At 43.3% G+C, this 24,474-nt stretch overlaps 1 protein-coding gene across 1 annotated transcript in view; it reads left to right on the top strand.

The window, feature by feature from the left end:
- fat2 (FAT atypical cadherin 2) overlaps positions 1–24,474 on the top strand; it is an 84,393-nt gene that overhangs the window by 27,030 nt on the left and 32,889 nt on the right. Inside the window, exons 5-15 of the mRNA XM_044040945.1 lie at positions 189–500; positions 2,576–2,783; positions 9,124–9,263; positions 10,218–10,280; positions 11,598–11,810; positions 12,507–12,717; positions 13,658–17,325; positions 17,745–18,141; positions 21,168–21,367; positions 21,957–22,110; positions 22,555–22,788. Of these exons, the coding sequence (XP_043896880.1) occupies positions 189–500; positions 2,576–2,783; positions 9,124–9,263; positions 10,218–10,280; positions 11,598–11,810; positions 12,507–12,717; positions 13,658–17,325; positions 17,745–18,141; positions 21,168–21,367; positions 21,957–22,110; positions 22,555–22,788 (5,800 nt within the window). The remainder of the gene's footprint in view (positions 1–188; positions 501–2,575; positions 2,784–9,123; positions 9,264–10,217; positions 10,281–11,597; positions 11,811–12,506; positions 12,718–13,657; positions 17,326–17,744; positions 18,142–21,167; positions 21,368–21,956; positions 22,111–22,554; positions 22,789–24,474) is intronic.

Below are 24,474 nucleotides of genomic sequence, written 5' to 3'. Positions count from 1 at the left end.
ACGCAAAGGTTTTCAAACGCCAAAGTCACAAAATAAGAGAGTTTCATTTACAGATGGAGGCAGAAGTGAGTGGACAACTCCCCGTGTGCCCTGGTGTAAAATCGCTGATTGGTGGTTTTAAAAACTGCAGAAACTGAACATTTGTGTGATTCGTGTTAACTCAGGTTACTCGTCCTCTGAATCCTCAGGTCATCGTCTCAGACAACGGATCCCCGGCTTTACGCTCCACCGCCACCGTCGTCATCCGAGTTCTGGACGCCAACGACAACCGGCCGAAGTTCACCGACAAGCTCTTCCACGTGAAGCTGCCGCAGCAGCGCCTCCTGGAGGGCGAGCGCGAGGTCTGCAGGATGGTGGCGCGGGACGACGACGAGGGCTCCAACGCGGCAGTGACGTACTCGCTCCACGACAACAAGGACGAGCGTTTTGAGATCGACGCGGCGACGGGCATGGTGACGTCGTACGGCGACTTCTGGCCGGGGAACTACAGCATCCTCACGGTGGGCGTCACAACCTGTCACACTGATGTTATGCAAACTGATGCCAGGTGTGATAAACGCTCCGTGTGAGCCTCGTGCCTCTCAGCGAGTTTGTATTTTGACAGGTTTGTGCTTCATTGGTGCGTCTCTGTAGAAGGTGTGGAGACTTTAAAGGCTGGGCCGAGCCCACCAGCTCTGTGAAAGACGCTAAATTACCCGTGCTTAATTCCCTCAAAGACTCACACCTGAGGCCACTGAATGGGCTCGGCCCCTCGTCTTTCACCGAAAGGCTCATTATCAAAAAACATTTTCTTTCTCCTCCACTGACAAACCGAGGAGCCGTGAAGGGTTTCAGTCGCTCCGTGTCGAGCATCTTCACAGATAATTAAAGGTTTGAAGACGGTGTTATTCTGTGTTGTCAATAAAAGGGACGAAACTGGCAATGGCAACGTTCGTCTGTCAAGAGATACAAAGACACAAGCTGTGGGTGTCCTCTGAAGACCTAAAGACCCTGGTGTACTTCCACGCACAGTGCGGGCGTGTTGGGTGCGTGTGAACTGAAACTCAAACATTAGTCATCCGAGCCTCGAGGAATGCGTCCTATTCCCTGCGTCCAGACTTGTCCCCCTGTCCGATTGTGAAGTGGGACCCTGACGCACGAGTATACCAGGGACCAGGGTCCGTGCGTGTAGTATACCAGGGACCAGGGTCCGTGCGTGTAGTATACCAGGGACCAGGGTCCACACGAGTAGTATACCAGGGACCGCGTGAGTAGTATACAAGGGACCAGGGTCCGTGCAAGTAGAATACCAAGAACCAGGGTCCGCACAAGTAGTATACCAGGGTCTGCGTGAGTTGTATACAAGGGACCAGGGTCCTAAGTAGAATACCAAGAACCAGGGTCCCAGTAGTATACCAGGGTTCTGGAGTAGTATACCAGGGACCAGGGTCTGTGCGAGAAGTATACCAAGAACCAGGGTCCACACGAGTAATATACCAGGGTCAGCGCAAGTAGTATACCAGGGACTGCGCGAGTAGTATACCAGGGACCAGGGTCCACGCAAGTAGTATACCAGGGACCAGGGTCAGCGCAAGTAGTATACCAAGAACCAGGGTCCACAGGAGTAGTATACCAGGGACCAGGATCTGCACGAGTAGTATACCAGGGTCCGCGCGAGTAGTATACCAGGGACCAGTGTCCGTGCGAGTAGTATACCAGGGACCAGGGTCCGCACGAGTAGTATACCAGGGACCAGGGTCTGCGCAAGTAGTATGCCAGGGGCCTGCACGAGTGGTATACCAAGGACCAGGGTCCGCTCGAGTAGTAGGCTACACCCCAGCCCGCCCACTCCGCTCTGCATCGGCAAACCGGCTTGCTGCCCCCTCACTGAGAGGATCAAAGAGGCATTCGCAGAACTCGAGACTGTTCACTGCCCTGGCTCCCAAATGGTGGAACGAGCTCCCCATCAACATCCGGACAGCGGAAAGCCTCCACATCTTCCACCGCCGACTAAAAACACATTTCTTCCGACTCTACCTCGACTAAGACGACGATGACGACAAAAAAAAAACGAAAAAAAATTATCCATCGCACTTATGACTAGCACTTCTCAGTTTGGCTTACTTGAAGCTCTTACTTACTTCTAGCTCTTATTTGTACCCAAATGTTTAAATGCACTTATTGTAAGTCGCTTTGGATAAAAGCGTCTGCTGAATGACATGTAATGTAATGTAATTACAAGGACCAAGGACCAGGGTTTGTGCGAGTAATATACCAGGGGTCCGCACAATGCTCAGGCTGCAAGCAAGTATACCACGGGCTTAAGGCCTCGGTCATACTTTCTGCAGCTCTGTGTGCATAAAGGTTTCCAGTCCAGGCGGCACACTCTTGTTTGGGTCAAAAGAGGCCACGAAGAAGACAGTAAACATGTAGAGTTGTCACATTGTGCAGATGTATGAAATCTGTAAGTAATTCAACCATCAACTCTCACTCGATCCCTGACAGCAAGTCAAACAGCAATCCTTCACCTTAATCCTGTTCTTAAAGATTAACTATTAAAAATGAGATTAACTTAAATTTCCATTTTATTGTCCAGATTAAAGCCACTGACGCCGGCAGCCCGTCGCGCTCGTCCACCGCTCGGCTCGACATCGAGTGGATCGCCCGGCCGCCCCCGTCGCCGGAGCCGATCACATTCGACGAGCCGCACTTCACCTTTGCCGTCATGGAAACGGAGCCCGTCACACACATGGTGGGAATCATCATGACGGAGACGAACCGGCAGCGGTGGTTCGACATCGTAGGTACGGAGAAACAAACACACACACACACTCACGTCTCGAGAAACAGGAAACATCAGTAAACGATATCTGACGTTCGCCACAAAGTGCTGACTTGTGAATCAGCCGTTTACAGCAGAGAATACAGAACATCTGCGGCCGTCATTCATCTTTATGAGTTTCCTCCCGGTGAAGATGAAGGGAGATGTGTTATTTCCCTGCAAAGTCAGCAAAATACAACAACAACGGATATCAGAGCGTGAGTTTAAGAGGTTTATTTCCTCCAGTTTCACTCAGCTGTGTTGTTTCCGGGTCATGTTTTGGTCAATCTGCTGTAGAAAATGGTCTCCGGGTGTTTTTGTGTGGGGACGTGTGGCTGCTCTTAAATTGACTGAACATTATCTGGCGTCAAACTCCTCTGGTAATGCAGGATACAAAGGGTCTAAGTGTTGTTAGTGCACTACAACTACCAGTCCATAGAGAATGGGCGGAGCCTTTCACAGATGGAGAGATCTACAATACAGTGAGATTATGTTTATTTTACTTTATTTTACCCTTGATCAACTTTTATGGCTGAAAACTGAAGTCCGTAAACCACTCCCTCTCCCACACCAAACTCCATAGAGAAAATCAGTGGTGTGGGAGAGTGAGCGGTTTACACAGCCACACAGACTGGTTTCTTGTCAGGGAAAAAATGCTTCCTAATGTATCGTAGACTAGATTGAACAGCTTCCTCTTTCATAATGATGGCTGATAATTGCAGACAAAACCTTTAAAAATGACGGAGAGAAACAGGGAGAGGAGGGGGAGAGGAAAGAAAGGTCTCAGTGGTTTCAGCAGGGACTTTGTGTGAGAGGATAAATCAGCAGTGTCCTCCTCTCATCAGCTGCCAGATCTTCACAGGAGAGACCATCACTCCACCTCCCTCCATTCTTTTACCCTCAGTCTTTCTGAGAGCGTCCCCATCATCCGTCCTCTGGACCTCGGGATGCAGCGTTTGTTCCGTTCCCTTTTATTTTACCCGTGCAGTTCTCAGGGTTTGTGTCAGGTGGTTTCCCACCAGGCCCGGGCAGCGAATCCAAGGTTCCTCCTCCTGTTCACTTTGCTGTTGCCAACCTCGATCGGTGCCAGGACCCGACCGAACACAACAGACTCTCCCTCTGCATCCCCGAGGCGACGCGCACTCGCCGCGTATGTAGCCGCTGCCGCCGGATGTCTGATGACATTCACTGTGTCACGACGGAGTGAAGGAGTGAAAGAGTCCTGAGAGGAGGCCGTTACCGTCGCGTCCCAAACATATGCTGCTTTTAAACTGATTATAGCATGAAACGGAAGGAAGTGCTTGAAAGAAGTGCTTTGCTCCACATAAACAAATAAATCATTAAAACTGAATGATTTTAGTTTGTGGACATCATCATTTCCAGGTTTGAGAATAAAACGATCCACATTTTATCGATTACTGCCCTGCATACATTTACCTGTCCAACTACTGATGAAAAAAACCTCTTTATTTGAGTTATCATCACGGTTGAAATACTTAATTACCGCAGGTATGCTTGTTGTTGCAGGTCCGGGCAGAATTATGTGAGAGCATTAAATCATAAATAATGAAAAAAAAGTCATTATCCAGCTGCAGCTGCAGGATAATTGTCTTCAAGCTTCATGTTTTGTGTTCGGCAGCAGCAGCAGCAGCAGCAGCAGCTTTTAAAACGGCCTCAGCGTTCAATCAATCACAGCTCAAGTGTTTGTGCTGCGGTGTCGTGTTCTGTAATTGAGCATCAGTTTTTTTCTCTCCTCTCTGTGTGGTCTGCGAACATAACTCAATAATTACCGCCGTGATGGCCTGACAGCCGTCACACACCAACCACACCGACGACACCGTCCTCCTTCTCCTTGTTCGTCTGCTTCAGTTCATCACTATGAGAAACGCGACGCCCGTCTCTATGGCAACGCGATGATGTCTCAGACGGCCAGTGTTTCCCCCTCCATGTAATCACCGCCGCTGCATTTCACCCCGCGATTAAAGTGAAACTTAACCACCTTGTTTTTCCAGGTGTCTAGTTAATGTCGTCTTAGTGTAAACTTTACTGCCCTCTCTGGTCACACACCAGCTACTGCATTCAAATGTTGCCATTGGCTTCCTCAGTCCACTCTTGTCCCAGACTCCTCCCCCTTTCATTAACCCTGGAAGTGGGGCCTCTTCAGGAACCTTCTGTGATCTCGGAATATTCAGAGTTCCGACTAGAAATGGAACCCAGCATTAGCTCTCAGCTCATTTTCTTTAACATCGGGCTTTGGGCGGAGTTTCCAAACTCTCAAAACTCACACTGAAAATGCAGAACAAGACATTTTTGTCCAAAGTGAATTACATTACGTCTGGTACAGCTGTCTGGAGAAACTTAGGGGTTAAGTGCAGAGGTCTCAAACTCCAGTTACTTCTGTATGTTTTTATTTTTACGTCACGTTCTTATTGTGAACTATTTATTGTTCCATATCAAAACAAACACTTCCATTTGGAAAGTCTGTGAAATATCGTCAGAAATGCAAGTTAATTATTGCCCTCCCCAACTGAAAAGTTGCTTTTTTTCCCAAAAAACTACATGCTCAGGTGTGCAGAGAATTAAGGATCGAACCCGTGACTTTGTGATTGAAAGACACCCCGCTGTACCACTGAACCACCACCACTTTTCCCCCTGACATTAGACCAAATGAGGCAGGTGGTTTTCGTTCTTCGTCGCCCATTGGGGCAGCGAGTTCCTACCTCACACAAATGTCACCTCAGCTCTTTCTCTGCATGAATAATTGTCGGACAACAAAACCGCCCACCCCCCACCCCACTCCTCTCTCTGTGTTTGTGCCTTTTATTCGATGGCGAGACAGAATAAAGGCACAGCATTCCTGCCCTGAAGAGGCCGTGGAAATGGAGCCTGTGACCCTCATCATGGCTCTGACAGGTGGGGGCTGTCGTCTCCCATACTGATATGATCAGGTATTTGTCACTCTGCTTAACTTTCCCTGCTCTGGCAGCAGAGACCAGATGTCTGTGGAGGCTGTCAAGGACTCACAGGGACAAATAAAGACGTTCCTTTGCACCACGGTAACAAAAACACTTGGAAACAGAAAATCAGAATATTTGTGGACGGAAGGCTTCACTGCACCATAATCCCTGATCTGTGGGCCGAAGATCCAAGCTGGGTGAGATGTGGTGGAGATGAAGGTCTGAAGTTCGAGGTTCAAGGTTGGAGGCCACGACTCTCTGCTGGAGGACGAGGTTTGTCCTGCTGAGCTTTCACACCTGTCCAAACGAAGCAGACTCTCCAAGGAAAGGAACTCTGGTCTGTTGTGAACCAAACAAAGTCTGGTGTGAAAGCGCCCTCAGACTCGAGTCCTCAGCTCTGCCTTATGCACCCAATTTTCTACCTGTTTGACCAAAGTCCTCCTAGGAGATTCTTGCCAGTTCTGGGTAAAGCCTCCAATGAAGCACACTCCTAACCACAAGTTGGCGCCAGTGAGGGCAGCTGCCGTTGCTCTGTGTCCTCCTCAACTTTGTTGATGTTTTCACTTCTACTGATGACTCCTGAGGCAAGGAGGCAATGCCCTTTTAGACCTGAGACCAAATTCTGACTCTCTAACCTCGGACATTTGCTCTGGCTGGACTTAACTTGACATCCAATGGTCACCTGGACAATGCTTGTCAATCAAATATAGGGAAACATGAATCTTCTGCTGTGGATCCACAAGGTTTGACCTCACCAAACCTGAGACATGAGTCCTTCAGTCAAACAGATTGATGTAGTCCTGTCCATTCACTTGTTCCATGTCCAATCCGTCAAAACTGTCACAAACCTCAACCACAGCATAGATAGATTGATGTATGTATTGTTTGGCTGTCATGAAGCAGATGATTGGCTTCTTCTGGCTTCTGGACACACCCACTGTCCGAGGATTGGTGTGAACGTTCAGTCGTGACCTTCAAGAAACCTTTGCAGTTCAAAACTAAATCCATTTATTAACATTTATTTCTAGGGTTCAAGTTCATGCCAAGCCCTGAAAACCTCATAAAAGCACAGTACAGTTTGGATTTATTCCAAAAAAATTCGAGAAAGAGAACCCCAGGGTGATGATTGATTCATCGGACTCTTTCTCTGAAACCCTCGAGGTGAAGCAACATGAATTGCGGAGCGCAAAAAGATACCTCCTCTCTTTCTCCTCACAGGAGGAGGGAGACGTTATTCAGATGTACATGAATCGAGTCAAACGGTGTCACAACCTCCGAGCAGCGGCACAATATAAAACTAAACGCTGAGGAGATGATTTTCTCAGCTGGAACTTTGACCTGATTCTCCGCGCTGGTCTGTCCGTCAGCACCCTGAAGGCGGGCGGATGTAGGGCGAGTTGAGGAATGACTCGTTCTTTTATTACTATGCCTGCGAGCCTTTGGTGAAGGAAGCTGCGGCAGACGAGGACATCTGTTCAGTGGTATTTTAGGTCGGCATCCATGACTGGAGGCCTCGGACAACGAAGATCTTACCACGTTACATGAAGACAACTTGTTTACTTTAGTTTGAAGTTACTTCATTATTTGAGGTGTTTTAGGAATACACTGATTACGTCGTTGAACACTTGTTCATGTGATGAGCAATGGTTCCCAAAGAATGGGTCTGGACCCACAGGTGGGTCATAGGAGATGAGTCTCGGGTCCCCAAACAAATGTGCAGAATTTTCCTGCAACCTTAAATATTTATCTGTATACGTTTTAAAAAATAATGTATAAAATGAGGGACTGAAATGACGATGTTTTGTTCACATACCAAGATGATTCAGTTTTAAGGACTTCTTTGTTACACGGAGCAAAGAAACCAGAAAATATTCACATTTAAGAAGCTGAAAAATAAGAAAACAGCAAGATTGTTTGTCCACTTACATGTTGATAAGAGTTTAATTAAATACTTTTGTGCATTTACAACAGATAAACGTGCGATAAATTTGCAATTAAATGCAAATTGTGGACAACAGCGTCATAAATAACAGTTAAATGTTCAGCTGATTGACAGCCACATGAAGAATAATTTATACTTAAGTATCACATTATACAAACCAGTGTGTGTGTTTGTGTGTGTGTGTGTGTGTGTGTGTGTGTGTGTGTGTGTGTGTGTGTATCTTCATAAACACCATCTGGCCGAGCAGGTATGAGGTTTTACCTTTCTCACGTATTTACATGAAACCTGCTGAGAGAGAGAGAGAGGGAAGATGTGAAGAAGAGAACCATTCTGATTGAAACAGAAGGAAAGAAAGAAAGGAAGCAGAATAAAGTGGAAAAAGGGGAAGAAAATAAGAATCAGATTGAAGCGAATCTATGCTGCTGTAGATCTAAAGCAGTAAGTTATATCTTGAAGGCAGAATGAGATTTTATTATTTAAGTCAATAAAGTTCAGTCGGTTTTTATGAAGAAATTAATTTTTTTCAAAGGAAAATAATTGTCTCGCAGTTTTAGACTTTTATATTTTTGCCAATTTTCAGCCCTTTTCTTTCAGTCGACCTCAAATGTCAAAAAGTAATACAAATAAATAAATGTTTTAATAGTAAACGGAAGTGAACTCTTCATGAACTCTAAAACCAAATAATCACAAAAATCTGGTTATTTTAGCAAATGATGTTATTAATTATTATATATATATTATTTGTATATATATATATATATATATATATATATATATATATATATATATATATATATATATATATATATATGTATGTTATTAGTAACAGGCATCAACTCACCCAAATATAGTCTATAGATTTGTCTATACATTAAATTACCTAGCAGCTAGCAGAAGAGAACGACGTGCAGTAAACCACTGGTCCACTGATCCACCTGCTTTTTGAGACATAATTAGTCCAGGTGGTTTCACAGCCTCATATTTGACTGTGGAAAAAACACCAGGGGGCGCTGTTTTACCAGCGTGTTCAATTCACAGCACTATAAGGTTTACATTAAAGGTCCAGGTGAATTTTAGTAGGATTTATCCAATAAGAATAAAATCAAAATTGTCAAAATTGGAACATATAAATAATTTGAAGTGCGTCGTCGGCATAACATGAAACATCCATGTCCTTTTCTTCCTGTGAGGGAGTTTGTTTTTGGATATTTTGGCTCATCAAAGTTAAAACATAGATTATCACATATGGGGCCCCCCACACATACTACACTGAATGACTTTTAGAATCAGTCAGAATTCAGACCTGCAGAGTCTGACGTACGATCTGAGAAATCACACGAGACGTCTGGACACGTCGTCGTCAATGTCACTTCAGACTGTTCTTCATTTGTATTTTTGTATTTACTCGTGTGTCTCTTTCTCAGGAGGGGACGACGACAAAGACTTTGACATTCAGAGAAATAGCGGAACCATCTCCATCGCCCGGCGCCTCGACGCAGCTCGCCACTCCAACTACAACCTGACAGTGCGAGTCACTGACGGCCACCACTCGGCCACCGCGCAGGTGAGTGTGTGCTCTCTGACTCTGGGAAATAAAGTCCTTTGTTTTTCAACTACACATTCAAACAAATATATAATGTATTTATGTATTATGAGAATAATAATAATAATATTTAGTGACATATATATTTAACTTTTGAACATGTTTATTGTGTCTAAATTCACTGCTCCACAACTGGAATCTGAATTAAAGCGATTAATAAAGAGATTTCTAATCTAATCTAAACTTATCTGGTTAAAAAGTTTGATATATTATAAAAAACAACAATAATAATACTTAAACAATTACCAGTAGAGGTCAAGTTTTTAAAGAAGTGCGAATATAACCTGAACAATCTATAAAGAATAGATAATAATAATAGACGAACGAATATCAGCATTAATGTTCAATGTTTGTTTAATTTGTTATTACTATTATTAATATTAGTTGCATGTTTTCAATGATCAACAGTGCGGAAATGATGCTGAAGAAAATAATTCAACATCAATATTGTAATAATAAAACGTTGTCTTTGGTTTAACGCAGCGTTTCAAACTATCGTGAGCCAAAATCACAATATAAATATACATCAAAGAACTAACAGCTAGTTTTATGGCCATATCTGTAACACCTGCTATCATTTCGAATCGATAAATTAATCAAAACTTAATTTTATGCCTGTTATTTAAAACATAAACACATTTGTTAGGGAACCCAAACAAAAATCTCGTCTTTGGGAACCACTGTTTTAAAAGATCAACAAAACACAATGATTTAAAACATAAAATGTAACAAATAATATTGAATTCTCCTCAGATATTTTAGCTGAAAGAAGACAAAGTGAACCTGTGATGAGAGAGTAACATCCAAAAAACATTTTTATGTCTTTGTTTGTTTTTGAATTTAGTTTTAAATCAAAGAATCTGTCGTCCATATTTAATGTGACTCACACTGAGCGTGTGTTGTTATTATCTTCAGGCCTACGTCCGTGTGCTGGACATGAACGAACACCGGCCCGTCTTCCTGAAGTCACTGTACGAGGTGAGAGTCTTTACCTTTGATTTGAATAGAGTGCAGCTCACTGGTGAGTTATTGCCCACAGGGCTGTTATTGACAGGCAATGACATGTACAGGTGTGTGAAGCAGGTGTGAAACGTCCTCAGGAACGTCACTTCTACAGCACAGATCTTTCTCAAGGATTTCAACAACAAAAGCCACAAAAACTACTTTTTATCAAAGGTTTTTGTCTTCATTCAAATCAGAAAAATAACACAAACAGTAAATTTGAACAATAATCATGAGAGCATGAGAGCAACATCATGTTTGGATTAATGAGCTTCTTTTCAGTTTGAATTATTTTATTTTATTAGACTTCTCTGTGTTTGGAAACTATTGTTTATTCTTATTTTGGAGGAATTTGAGCGATGTAAACAGGAAGTGTAATTTTGACGAGAAACATCACAGATTCAAAAATAAATTTTCACGTCAAGAACAAGCTAACTGCTAAACTAGCTAGGTTTTCTTTAAGTATACTGAATCATTAAACTACTATTATATATTGTATGACATAGACTATAGTAAACCGTGTTATACAATACTATAATATGCTATGCTATGCTATTTTACACTACAGCATGCTTTGCTAACCTACACTATGTTATGCTAAAATACACCATTCTATCCAATAGTAACCTATACTATACTATGCTATGCTATATACCATACATTGCTATACTATATTACACTACTGTATTCTGCACTACAATAAGCTGTACTATCCAATGCTATGCTATACAGCCTACTATATTGTGTTACACTACACTATTTTTTATTTGACACTATGCTTTGCTAAATTACCATAATACCCTGCTATGCTATACTATGCTACACTGTGCTATAGTATTAGCATATTATAGTGAAAATAATTGTGTAGTGCAGTAAAGGATGGTACTGTACAATATAAGACTGTAAACAGTAAAATACAGTACTTATAGTAATATAGTCATGTGCTACAATCATTATATAATGATATCAGTGTTACAGGGCCGTATTAATGAATCTGGTTCATGTGACTTCACTGGTTTCTGTTGTGTTGTGTTTTAATGTATTAACACTTTACATTTAAATGTATTCAGCCATTGAGACAGAGATTAAAAACCCTTATTATCTTATCTTTGTCCCACAGAGCTCGACTTAATCACAGTAATCAATGCTGCGTTTGTCCTCAAAAAGAAGTTTTCTGCTTTTATTGCGACCACAGTTGTCAGTGAATACTGTCCAATAATTGAGTTTCTTCTCCATTTCTCAAACCCTGCCGTTACCCATATCCAACTAAAATAAATCCTGTGTCATTTTAAGGTGAGGGTCCCAGAGGACACGTCCCCGTGGAAGGACATCCTGCAGATCAGCGCTCAGGACGCAGACGCCAACAGTAAGCTGGTTTACTCCGTCCACAGCAGCCTCCACCCGGACAGCACCAAGTTCTTCCACCTGGACCCAAAGAGTGGCGTCCTGGTGATGACGGAGGAGCTCGACTACGAGACCATCTCCGTCCACACGCTCATTGTCATGGTAACGACACAGCTGCCTCGTTAGATTCAGTCTTTTCATGGGCAACATCCAAAAATGCACAAGTTAAAAGTGGATTTTTGTCGTTTCTGTTGTTAAAACTGCCACGTCCTCTATGTCATCAGCAGATTCAGGACCTTCGTCTGGATGATTGAGTTCATTTCAGAATTCTTTGTATAAAACATAAAATATAATATCAAATTTTTAACATGTATCAGCATCACATCACACATACAGTGCTCACTGCACTGTAAAAAAAAGGTAGACATTTTTACTTGCAAAATTAGCAAATTTTTGGGCAAAAACTAACATTTCGCAGAAAAAAGTATTATGTAATGTTCTTGAAAATCTATTTTTGCAGTGTAACTATAATATTTTATGAGGACAAAGTTGTAGATTATTTTTTTAGTCCAGAATTTGCTTGCCGGGATTATTTTTTTCTCTTTTGGCAAAAAGAAAAACAATTCTCTCAAAAGAAATTGCTGAAATGTAGTTTGTTTTCTGTTGCATGTCACTGCATGTACATCACAAATTATGTATTTGTGCATGCAAAAGTCACTGCAGGTGAACGTCCCCTAAGTTTTGGATTTTTACATTTTTACATTTTTACATTTTTTAAAACAGTAATTCTTAATAAACCAACCCTGTCAGGGTTTTACCTCCACAAACTCAGTTGTTTTTCCCGCTCCTCCTCCTCAGGTTCGTGACCAGGAAATCCCAGTGAAGAGGAACTTTGTGAAGGTGGTCATTCACGTGGAAGACTGCAACGACCACTCGCCGGCGTTCCTCAGCCCGCGCTATGAGGCCACCGTCTCTAATCTGGCTCCCACAGGCTCGGAGGTCATCAGGGTCAAGGCACTGGACAAGGACATGGGCAGCAACGCCGACATCAGCTACTCCCTGCACTCCGGTATACGCTCTGCGCACTTTTATTACCTCGCTGTGTTTCTCACACAGAGCAGAAAACACCTCTAAAAACCAGCAGAAGTGTTGGATTTATCCAAGGGAACATTACCAAGGGAGAGCGTGTCTTAATTATAAAAAAAACCCCACTCAACCGATCAAATATTTGATCAAAAATAGTTGACTATTCATTTAGTAATCAATTAATCAGTTCCTAGATTAGTGTATAAATGTATAAAATACTCAAAATTAATCTCAGAGCAGTAAAATTCACACATGGTGGAAACGTTGATGAAATCTGTGACCTGATAATCTTTTATTTCTTGCTTTTATGGAATACGTCAATGTTACTCTCATTTTGCAAACATGTAGCTGTGTAAGTAAAACGTTATTTAATGAATTATAACGTGAACAAATGATCATTTTCCATATATAAAAACCTGAAATCATTCTTTTTGTGTGAGAAATGATGAATAACTCACTGACCGTGGCTAAATCTGTGCGAGTTCTTGTAAGTTGTTGTACACTGGAAAAGTTTAAATGAGGGCCTGAGACTAAGAATTCCATGTCAGTGAGGGAAACACTCTAGAACAGGGGCTTAGTGAATACATGCTATATCTTTAAAGAATTTCTCTTACTTTTGTTCATCAAAATAGCAAAAAGTCAAATCCAATCCAACTTTAATTGTAAAGCACCGTAAAACGACCACAGTGGAACGGAGTGCTGTAAGGAATAATAATAAATAAAAGATATAAAATCTCACACGAGGCAATAAAATACAGCGAAACACTTCAAACATGGGTAAAAGTAACAGCCACACAATAAACCACACTAAAAACAAATAAAATAAATAAAAAACTACAATAAAATATAGTAACTTCAGTATTTAAAAACAGGCAGATCGGTGAACAAAAACAGCCCGTAAAACATTATTTTCTCTCCTGCAGGAAACATCGACCACGTCTTCTCCATCGAACCACAGCTCGGCTCCATCACTGTCTCCAAACCTCTGGATCTTCATCCTCAGGACCAGTTCCACCTGACAGTGAAGGCCACGGATCAGGGCTTCCCTCAGCGCAGCGACCTCTGCTCTGTCCACGTCCACATCCGCGTCTCCGACCAAACCCCGCCCACCTTCCCCGTGGATGAATACCTAACAGAGATCAGCGAGCTGAGCGCACTGGGAACGCCGGTCGTCACCGCCTCGGCTTCCAGCCCGGCTGCCGTGCATTATGGGATAGAGAGTGGGAATCCAAACGGCACATTTCACATCAACCCTTACACCGGGTTGATCTCCACCCAGAAACACCTCGACTTTGAGAACTGTGCTTTCTACAAGCTCAGAATCACGGCTTCCACCACAGCCGGAGCCTTGTCCAAGACTTTTGTTCAGATCTACGTGATCGACGAGAACGACAACTCACCCGTTTTCCAGCGGACCCAGTATTTTGGCCAAATAAGTGAATCCGCTAACATAAACAGCATGGTGGTGGGAGAGAGAAACACGCCACTAGTCATCCAGGCTTCAGACGAAGACAGAGGGACAAACTCTCTGCTGACGTACCAGATCCTCGAACCAGATGCCCTCAACGTTTTCAAGATAGACTCAAGTATGGGCACCATCTCTTTAATCTCACCAGTTGACTTTGAAGAGAAGGCCGAGTATCATTTCACCGTGCAGGTGAAGGACTCAGGGGAGCCATCACTGTTTGCAGCAGAGCCTGCCAAGGTCACGGTCAGCGTCCTGGACCTGAATGACTGTCCGCCACGATTCACCGCCGCAGTGTATGAGCCATCCATCATTTTCCCCGCTGTCAGGGACTCAGAGGTTGTGCGCGTTGCGGCCCATGACGCAGACTCGGCCGTCTCATACAGCATCACTGAAGGGAATCTGCACAGTGCCTTTTCACTTCACCCTGATACTGGAGTCATCACCGTGAGCAATGTGTCTGAGTTCCAGCCATTTTATCAGCTCATCGTCAAAGCCTCGGACGGACTTTACAAAGACTCAGCTACCGTCACGATAAACGTAACAAACCTAACCGTTAGCGATCTGGGATTTGAGCAGAGTGCTTATTCCACGAGCGTCACGGAAAACCTAAAGAAAGTCAAAACTTTGGTGGCACTAAAAACCACAGGTTGCTTTTTAAACGAGCCTCTTTTGTATTCTGTAGTAAACCCGATGGGAAGGTTTGCAGTTTCTCAGTCATCGGGCGTTCTTGAAACAACGGGGGTCCCCTTTGACAGAGAGGAACAAGACGTGTATGATGTCGTGGTGAAGGTACAAGACATGAGGACACCACAGAGGACGGCTACGATTCAGGTCAAGGTTTTTATAGACGACGTCAACGATAATCCGCCACATTTTCTTAACTTGCCGTTTTCGATGATGATCTCTGAAGACTCTGAACCGGGAGATGTTTTGTATCAAGTCACCGCCATCGACAAAGATTTGGGTGAGAATGGGTCCATCAGGTACTCACTGGAGGAAGACTACAACCTCTTCAGAATAGATCCAGATGTGGGTGACGTGTTGCTGCAGAAGCCTCTGGACTTTGAAGCCCTGAACAAGTACGTGTTGACAATCTCGGCTCTGGACGAGGGCGAGCCCACGCACAGCACAGTGTCGCAGCTCACTATTCAAGTGAGGAATCGGACCAACCCAGTTTTCCAGACTCTTCTTTATCCACTGAAAGTCCCAGAGGACGTCCCTCCCTTCACCACTATCTTACACGTCCAGGCCAGAAATCCAGAAGGCTATCGGCTCATCTACAACCTCGAGGAGGAAAACGCTTCCAAACACTTCCACATTGATTTTAAAACAGGAGTTCTGACCGTCACCACGCCCCTCAACTACGAGAGTCAGACCATGCATGTGTTGACAGTTCGAGCCACTGACTCTGTGACTGGAACTTTCTCCGAGGCCTCGATAGAGATAGAAGTGGAGGATGTGAATGATAATGCACCGGTTTTCTCAAAGCAACTCTACACGACAAACACTGCCGAGGGGCTTCCCGTTGGTACGTCAGTGATACAAGTGTCTGCGTCTGACAGAGATTCGGGCAGAAATAAAGACTTGACCTATAAGATGGTGAAGACGGAGGGGAACGAGACCGATTTCTTCGACATCGACCCTCACAGCGGTACAGTTTTCACAAAACAAATGCTGGATCATGAAAACACAAAGCACTTCAACCTGAAAATCAAAGCCACAGACAACGGCACCACGCCTCTCAGCAGTGAAACCAGCGTCTTTGTGAATGTCACGGACATCAATGACAACCCACCGGATTTCGTCACCTCGCAGTACGGGGCCGCACTTGACGAAATGGCAAAGTGCGGCCACATCGTCATCAAAATCCAAGCTGCAGATCCTGACACGGGCGACCAGAATAACCTCAGGTACAAGATCCTCTCTGGAAACGAAGGTCGTTACTTCAACATCAACGAATCCTCGGGAATCATCTCCTTTTCTAATGTGTGTAAAAGGAATCTGGATCCTTACTACAACCTGACAGTGGCGGTGTCTGATGGAGTGTTCCAGAAAACAGCACCGGTCAATATTGACATGATTAACAGCAACAGACACAGTCCCTACTTCAAACAGAGCCTCTATGAGGCAGAGTTGGCAGAAAATGCCGACGCAGGGACCCGCGTGATCCGATTAGCTGCCATTGACCCGGACGATGGGCCATACGGCAGCGTCGACTACACCATTATCAACAAACTCGCTGATGAGAAGTTTGCTATTAATACTGACGGACAGATCGTTACAACGCAGCCTCTTGACAGAGAAAACCCATCCCAGAGAGTCATCGCTATTAAAGTGATGGCAAGAGATGGCGGCGGAAAAGTGGCGTTTTGCACGGTAAAGGTTATTCTGACCGATGAGAACGACAACGTACCTCAGTTCAAAGCCTCAGAATATCAGGTCTCAATTCAGTCGAGTGTAAATAAAGGCTCTCCTGTCATCCAAATCATGGCTTATGATGCCGACGACGGCAAAAATGCAGACGTCACCTACACCGTCGACGAAGCCGAGCAGGTGACCGAAGACGTCATCGAGATCAACCCTTTCACCGGGGTCGTGAGCGTCAAAGAGAGTCTGATCGGCAAGGAGAACAAGATCTTCAACTTCAAAGTCAAAGCTCGCGACGGCAGCATCCCGTTCTACAACTCCACAGTCCCTGTTCAAGTCAAAGTAGTTCCTCCTGAGGTTCCTCTCCCCAAGTTTGTAGAGCCTCTCTACACCTTCTCAGCTGCCGAGGACAGCCCCATAGGAACCGAGGTGGGCTCCGTGAGAGCCGACTCCAACATGCCCGTCATTTACAGCCTGGTGAACGGCAACACGATTGAAAGCAACCGGGACAAAGTTTTCAGCCTGGACAAGGACAGTGGAACTCTGCTGTTGCAGAAGACCATCGACCACGAGAGGACAAAGTGGTACCAGATAGATGTCATTGCCCAGGGGAACCACAACGGCACTGATGTGGCGTCGCTGGTGTCCGTCAGCATACAGGTCCAGGATGTGAATGATAACCAGCCGGTGTTTGATGCCAGTCCGTACAGGGCCTTCCTGGCTGAGAACATGCCCGCGGGAACCACTGTAATCCAGGTGAGACCACAGCAGTTCCATCATGAATAGTTCATCTCATTCTATAAACATGACTCCATTTAAAGGCACCAATACACCAGGCTCTTGAAATTTACAGATGTTACAACCATTTAAACAACTAATTGATGAAATGTTTAGCTTTAATGAAGCTAAAATGCTATCTTGAGGGCCCTCCCCAAGCGGTTTCACCCCAATTCACACCTCATGTCAAGCCACCAAAAGTTCAAAAACTTTGGGACTCACTGAAGTAGCCTTTTGGATGGGAGGCAAAGCTTCTTCAAGAACCTATGAGAAGTCAAGTTGCCTTCGTTTTTCAAAGAAGTTATCTTGTGTATTGTTAACTTGGACACTTGTGACACAGGACTAGGCTAAGTGCTAATGCTAGGACTCTGACAATGCACATTCCTTTTGACCCACAGGTGACCGCCAACGATCCAGACACGGACAAAAACGGCCTTGTGACCTACAGCTTGGAGTCGCTGCCCCACGACACCACCGAGGACATCACCGAGGTGTTTGCCATCGACGGCGACAGCGGCTGGATCACGACGGCGCGGGAGACCGACTGCGAGGCCACCAGAGTCTACAGGTTCAACGTGGTCGCCACTGATCACGGTGGCGACGTCAAACTGTCGTCGAGCGTCCTGGTGGAGGTGACGGTGATGGACGAGAATGACAACCCGCCCAAGTTTTCCGACGACGTGTACCACGCCTCGGTGGTGGAGAACAGCAGCCCGGGGGAGGTCATCGTCTCCATGACGACCACGGACGCGGATGTGTCACTGGAGAACCGGCTGGTGACGTGTTACATCACAGGTGTGTTTTATATGACAGTGTGTTTGTGAGTATGTGGGTGTTATTTTATTTGACAGGACCAGTAGTCCTCATGGAGACCAAAACCTAGTCCTAATGAGGCAGAACCTCAAGTTTCGGACTAAGATTTGAATTGTGGTTATGGTTACAGTTACAGTCCTAAGAGATTGTGTGCTGTTCTGTTGATGGTGTTTGAATGTGGCACTGACTTTGCCTCACTAACAAAATGGCTAAAATTGGTTTTAGCCATTTAACAAAAGACCCACCTAATAAAATATATATCTTCTTAAGTCTACAACATCTTAAGAACATGTCTGACACTTTATTTCGCTGTTAGACAAACTCCATAGAGAAAATCTACCTTTTTAGCTCACGGAGACACATGAGCTACTGTTGCACTGCTGCCTTGTTTGTTGAGTTTGTGTTATCAAGGTAAATCCAAATGAATAATATCAAAGTCAAAGGTCACAAAATAACACATTTGAACTTGCTGATGGAGGCAGCAGTGGATCAACAACTTCTGTATGCTGTGGTGTAAAATCAATGATTTTCTCTATGGGATTTGGTGTGGGAGAGGGATGTTTTCAAAGTGACTCAAACTTTAGTTTCGAGAGTTGGAAATGCTGCCTGGCATAGAGAAAAGGCAGGGAACACATTCATTATATATCACAGACTTGAGCAGGCATGGATTTTTATGTGGTGATGCTTTTGTTAAATGGCTAAAACCCGGTGTGTGAAAGTAACTAAACTTCTTAGCTGCACATTAATCACATGGACGACAAGACAACGAGGCACAAACACACAGTTTGATGCCCTGAGGCTAACAACAAAAACAAAGCCTTGAATTAATACAAATCTCTTGTTTTCTCCTGACAGTCAAACCTGGACAGATCTGAAGAGTCTCGCTGTCACACTGTTGTTTTCAGAGATTAACGGGGGGAACTGCTTTTTGCTCTGAAAAATATTTATTATTTGTGTTTGACTGAAGCCCGCAGCGGTTCGTCAAAGAGAGGACACAAAATATTACATATTAAAGTCGCCCACCTCCACAATCATTCATGTGATGCTGTGCAATCAGTCTGTCTGCAACAGAGCCGCACAACAAAATTCAAAATTCATAACAGTGACATTCAGGACGTGAGCTTTTCAGAATATATTTTAATACAAAACATTTCACTTATACTTATGAATCAGGTTTAAAATAAATATTTATGGGGGGTTTTAATTAATTATGACTAAAATATTAATTTTATTCTGATTTCATCAAAAAAGCAAATGTAACTTATGATTCTTTTTATTATTGAGTAAATTTCTGATTATTTTCTTGATGCATTTGGTCCAAAAATGCCAGAAAATGGTGGAAAATGGTGTAAATCTGGAGCAAAGAAACTAACATATTTATATTTTTCTGAAGCTGAAATCACAGAATTTGTCACATTTTATATACAAAACACTCAAATCCAGTTCATAATAATCAAAATTGTTAGCAATTTATTCAGTCATATATCAATAACTCTGTAATTGTTTGCAGTCGTAGTTATAGGCAATTAAAAAAAAACCTGGCACTGCATGTAAACACTTCTGAAGAGAAATATTTACACCCTCACAAAGTTATAGTGGATTATTTTAAGTAAATATAATAATTTATTTCATTTGGATCATTTAAATGTGTGAAAATGCACCAATTTTCTGATTTTACTCACAGTTTTTCATGAATATCCGAAAGAATCCGGTGGATTTTAAACCTTTTTTCGTGTTTAAATATTTTACCTGTCATCGTTGTCCACCGCGTTGTGATATACAAGCTCTTCCCCTCCTCGCTGCGCTTCAGGCTATTTGTGGACTGTAGCTCTTTAATTAATGTTTACTTTGTCGATGTTAGAAACCCAACATCCGACGTTCGTCAGTCGCTCAACCGGCACAACAACCTCTGACAAATGCAATAAATTTAAACATCTTAGCTTTTGTGAGGCTGAAGACACAGGAAAGAGACGTTTATACAAACTCCACCTGAGCCACATGACACCTGTCAAACAAGAGGGCTGACACGTGCTGGAGGTGGAACCCAATTTCCTTCAGTTAATTGATTTCCCACAAAAGATCACTGGAAGAGCGGTGTAACTGTCCACGGAAACATACAAAGTACAAATGTTCATACTTAGTTTTAAGGGGTTCAAACCTCTTTATGAACAGATCGTATTTATCGCTCAGTGATCACTCTCTGGTCAGAGGAAATAAAAGTTAGAGGTTTGTTGTAAAAGTTTGTGAGAGAGAGGAATGAAAAATTTGAATATAAAGTGGGCCGGTGATTCAGAAACAACAGAAACAGACACAAAACAATCATTCAAACAGAAGTTCCTGATGAATTATTCATCAGCAACAAAAACACCATTGATACTTTTGGGTTTAAAATGAAAGAGAAAAACTGTGAAGTTTAAAAATAATACGCTGCGAGTGAGAACGTAAAAGCAGACGAGAGGGAAATGTGATTTATGGAAACTTTAATACTGTGTTAGGTTGTATTTATTATACAGCCGTCACCTCCTCATCTGTTTACCTTTCTTTCTTTTTTTAACGGAAAACAGCAGTTCATCACATTCATTCATACACCTGAGATTCACCACATTCATAAGTGGGTTGGTTGGATGGATGGATGGATGGTAGACATATAGGTTGGTTGGATGGAAGATAAGTAGGTAGACATGTAGGTTGGTTGGTTGGTAGGTAGATAAGTTGGTTGGTTGGATGATAGATGCATAGGTGGGTTGGTTTGGTTGGATGCAAGATATATAGGTAGATAAATTGGTTGGTTGGTAAATAAGTTGGTTGGTTGGATGGATGGTTGGTTTGATGGAAGATAAGTTGGTAGGTTGATTGGTTGGTTGGCTGATTGGATGGTAGATAAGTAATTAGATAGGTAGAATAGTTGGTTGGTTGGATGGTAGATAAGCAGGAAGGTTGGTTCAGTAGGTAGGGTTGGTTGGAATAAACAATGTACTGTAAGTGCCTTTTTTATCGTCTTCCCGCAGACGGAGACCCATTGGGCCAGTTCGCCATCATCCAGCAGGACGAAGGCGAGTGGGGTTTGATCGTGAAGGAACGTTTGGACCGAGAGACTAAAGACAGATACACGCTCAGAGTCACGGCCACTGACGGGAAGTTTGAGGCTCCGGTCACTGTGGACGTCCACGTGCTGGACATTAATGACAACAGTCCAGTGTGTGAGCAGGTGAGCAAGAAGAATTTATCCTCATTATCCATTTTAATCCACTGTTGGGTCACTGTCATTTCTTGCAGTTACCTTAAATTTAAGGCTTTTTTCTTCTTCTTCTGCTTTGGTGTTTTTACCACAATTTGCATGCATTCCTATTTAAAAGATGACAAAAGCGTTCAACTGTTCAAATTACAAAGAAATATAAATCTGAGGTAAAGCATATCTTTGTTATTAATATATTGATACGTCATTACAATTCAGCCTTATTTTAAGTTTAGTTTCCCTTAAGTGTTTTGATTAAGGACATTTAAACCACAGTTAATGGTCTGAATATCTGAATTAAGAAAGCTGATCTGCAGCTACTATTAGACATTTCTTTGAAACTCACCGTTTCTTTGAAGAACTGCCTCAGATTTACCTCTCACAGCTTCTCTCATCGCTGTTTAACAGCTTCAAAACATCGCTCTCTCATTACTGTTGACTGTAAACTCTCTGTTTCGCTGCCGGCAGCTGTAATAAATCACTCCGGTAGCGTCTCAGAGGAAAGTAATATGCTAAAAATGAGGGCCTGATTGTCATGACTGTTATTACCCCATTGTTCCAGCTGGTGTACACCGAGGCTCTGATGGAGAACTCGCCCTCCAGCAAGTTCGTGCTGAAGGTCTCCGCCTCGGATCCGGACGTGGGAGCCAACGGCCAGATCTCCTTCACCCTGCACGGACCTGACGCCGACAAGTTCCATCTCGACCAGAGATCAGGTAAAGATGGAGTCTGTTTGGGGTCCAAACGCGACGGGCGCTGCCTTCAAGTGCTTGAGTCGGAGATAGCGTCGGCACTCTGTGGCACTCAGACGGACTTTTGTCTGAGTGTGCTGACATTCATCACACTTAATTTCTGTCGTGACATGTTTGCCTCGTGTCTTTAGTGCCGGCCGATTGCCTGGAAGATACCAGCGTATTAAAGGCGTCTTTTCCACCGGTCAAAAATCTAATGCCCGCTGACGTCTGGCTTTTGTCTGCTGCATGAATGGAAACACTCAGCCTAAAAAATAGACACAGGTTTTTAGTGATGGAAACACGACAATTAACTGCTTCACCCACTTCATTTTGGCAGTCCAGACAATGACGCTGCACTTCTTCCAGGTTAGCAGAGATTTAAGAGTGACGTGAAAAACTGATCCCGCTCTCCTCATCTTTGCTTAGGGGAGCTGTTCACACTCGCTGTGTTGGACCGCGAGAAGGAGGTCGAGTACAACCTGGTGGCCAAGGCGACGGACGGCGGGGGCCGGTCCTGTCAAGCGGACATCCTGCTGATGATCCAGGACATGAACGACAACCCGCCCCGCTTCTCCTCCAGCCACTACGAGGTCACAGTGTTCGACAACACGACCGTACGAACTCCTGTCGCCGTCATTTACGCCAAGGATCCCGACACAGGTAAGAGGACACTTTTATAAAGTAACGCTGCGTTCTGTTTGTAGTTGGAACTCAGAATTTCCATCTTTGAAACTCGATCTCACTGTTATCTAAGGGTGTGACAGTTTCACATGAACGTCCTGTTCATGTGAAACTGACTGTGCCACTGGTGATGCGTCAAAAACACGATAACTCATTTGAAATGTGAATATGCAGAAAAACTTGACATTCAACCAGTCTTTAGGAAACATTTGGATCCTGCTCCTCTGTTGTGGCTTCCCTTTCATATTTAACAAATTAAGATTATGTGCCTTAAACAGAATTAACCTCAGTACATGGTTTGTCACAGTTTGCTAGCCTGTTAGCACCTAGCCCAGTTTACTAACCCTGTGTTTTCTTTACAACTATCAATGCTGTTTACTGTCTATTTACAACTTTATGATGCGGCACAATTAGTAAACTACATTCTTGGTGAGTTAGCTACGTACTAACAATCTAGCAAAATGCGAGCACTCGAGTGCCACCGTATAAATGGTGCTGCTTTAACCAGATTTAACAGTAAATCAGTCCTACACGTCTTGCTGTTTAACTTTTATCCGTGGACATGGTCTCGTCTGGTTTTCCTACGACTTTTAAGTTTTTTCGCATTTCTTTCCTTACTGAAAATTTACTGAAATGTGATTTTTGTCTACTATTACACCCCTGCTGTTATCGGTTTATGTGCTAACTCAGTGTCTTACTCGAGCTATAATGTGCGCACGGTTTGCTAGCTTGTTTTCTAACTAACCTTGTGTAGTCTTTACTACTAACAATGTTGTTAACAATGTATTTGCTACAAAAGCTGCACTTTTACCATTGCATAATATAAATATTATAATATATTATAAATTGCATTTATTTCACAGTGAATCAGTCGTACATGTGTTACTGTTTAATTTTTATGCGTGGAAATGCACAAAATATCACATAGAGGTTGTTAGGATACGTTTGCAGCTTTGGTTTTTACAGCTTCTTCTCTGGAACCTGGTGAATTCGGATGTTAACGTCGCTCCCAGCTATGATTTCCACATTCGGATATAAATGCAAAGAAAGGCAGCATAATTCCAGGTTGAGGTTCAGTGAAAGTGCGAGTCACTCAAAACAATGAAAGACAAATTTGTAGTTCCTCTCAGGTCGGAACATGAACGTCCTGGTTTTACAGATTCTGTTTACACGTTTAAAGCCTCATCCCGTCCATAATGGAAGTCTCATTCCTGACAGGTTTTGTTTTCTGAATCCCCCGATGACATATTTCCTCTGTTTCATTTCCAGCTGTGTCATGTTGACTCGCTTGCTTTAGGGATTTGACCTCTGAACTCTGACATCAGCACACACTTTCTCTGCTAGTTAGGATCGCTTAAGCCGTCTGAATGGCGGTGTTAAGTGTTTGTTTTAAGTGTTAACATGTTTATTTACGTCGACGTTCTGCCCATTGTTCTTTTTTCCGAGAACTACCAAGAACCAAGGATTATATAAAGCTAGTGGCAATGTTAACACAGTAATAACTATTTATGGAGAACTAAATAGGCATTCATTAACTATAATTAAACATTTATTAACCATTGTTAACCATTAATGCTCTTTAACAACCACACCAAGAAAAACAATTGTGGAACGTGTTTCTTTTACAATAACGGTCACAAGGAGCATTAATAAATCTGGTAATAA

Source organism: Solea senegalensis, linkage group LG12 (assembly GCF_019176455.1).
Source record: "Solea senegalensis isolate Sse05_10M linkage group LG12, IFAPA_SoseM_1, whole genome shotgun sequence".
In the NCBI taxonomy this organism is placed as follows: domain Eukaryota; kingdom Metazoa; phylum Chordata; class Actinopteri; order Pleuronectiformes; family Soleidae; genus Solea; species Solea senegalensis.
The sequence above is the reverse complement of the archived record's forward strand: the minus strand, read 5'-3'. Positions and strand labels throughout refer to the sequence as shown.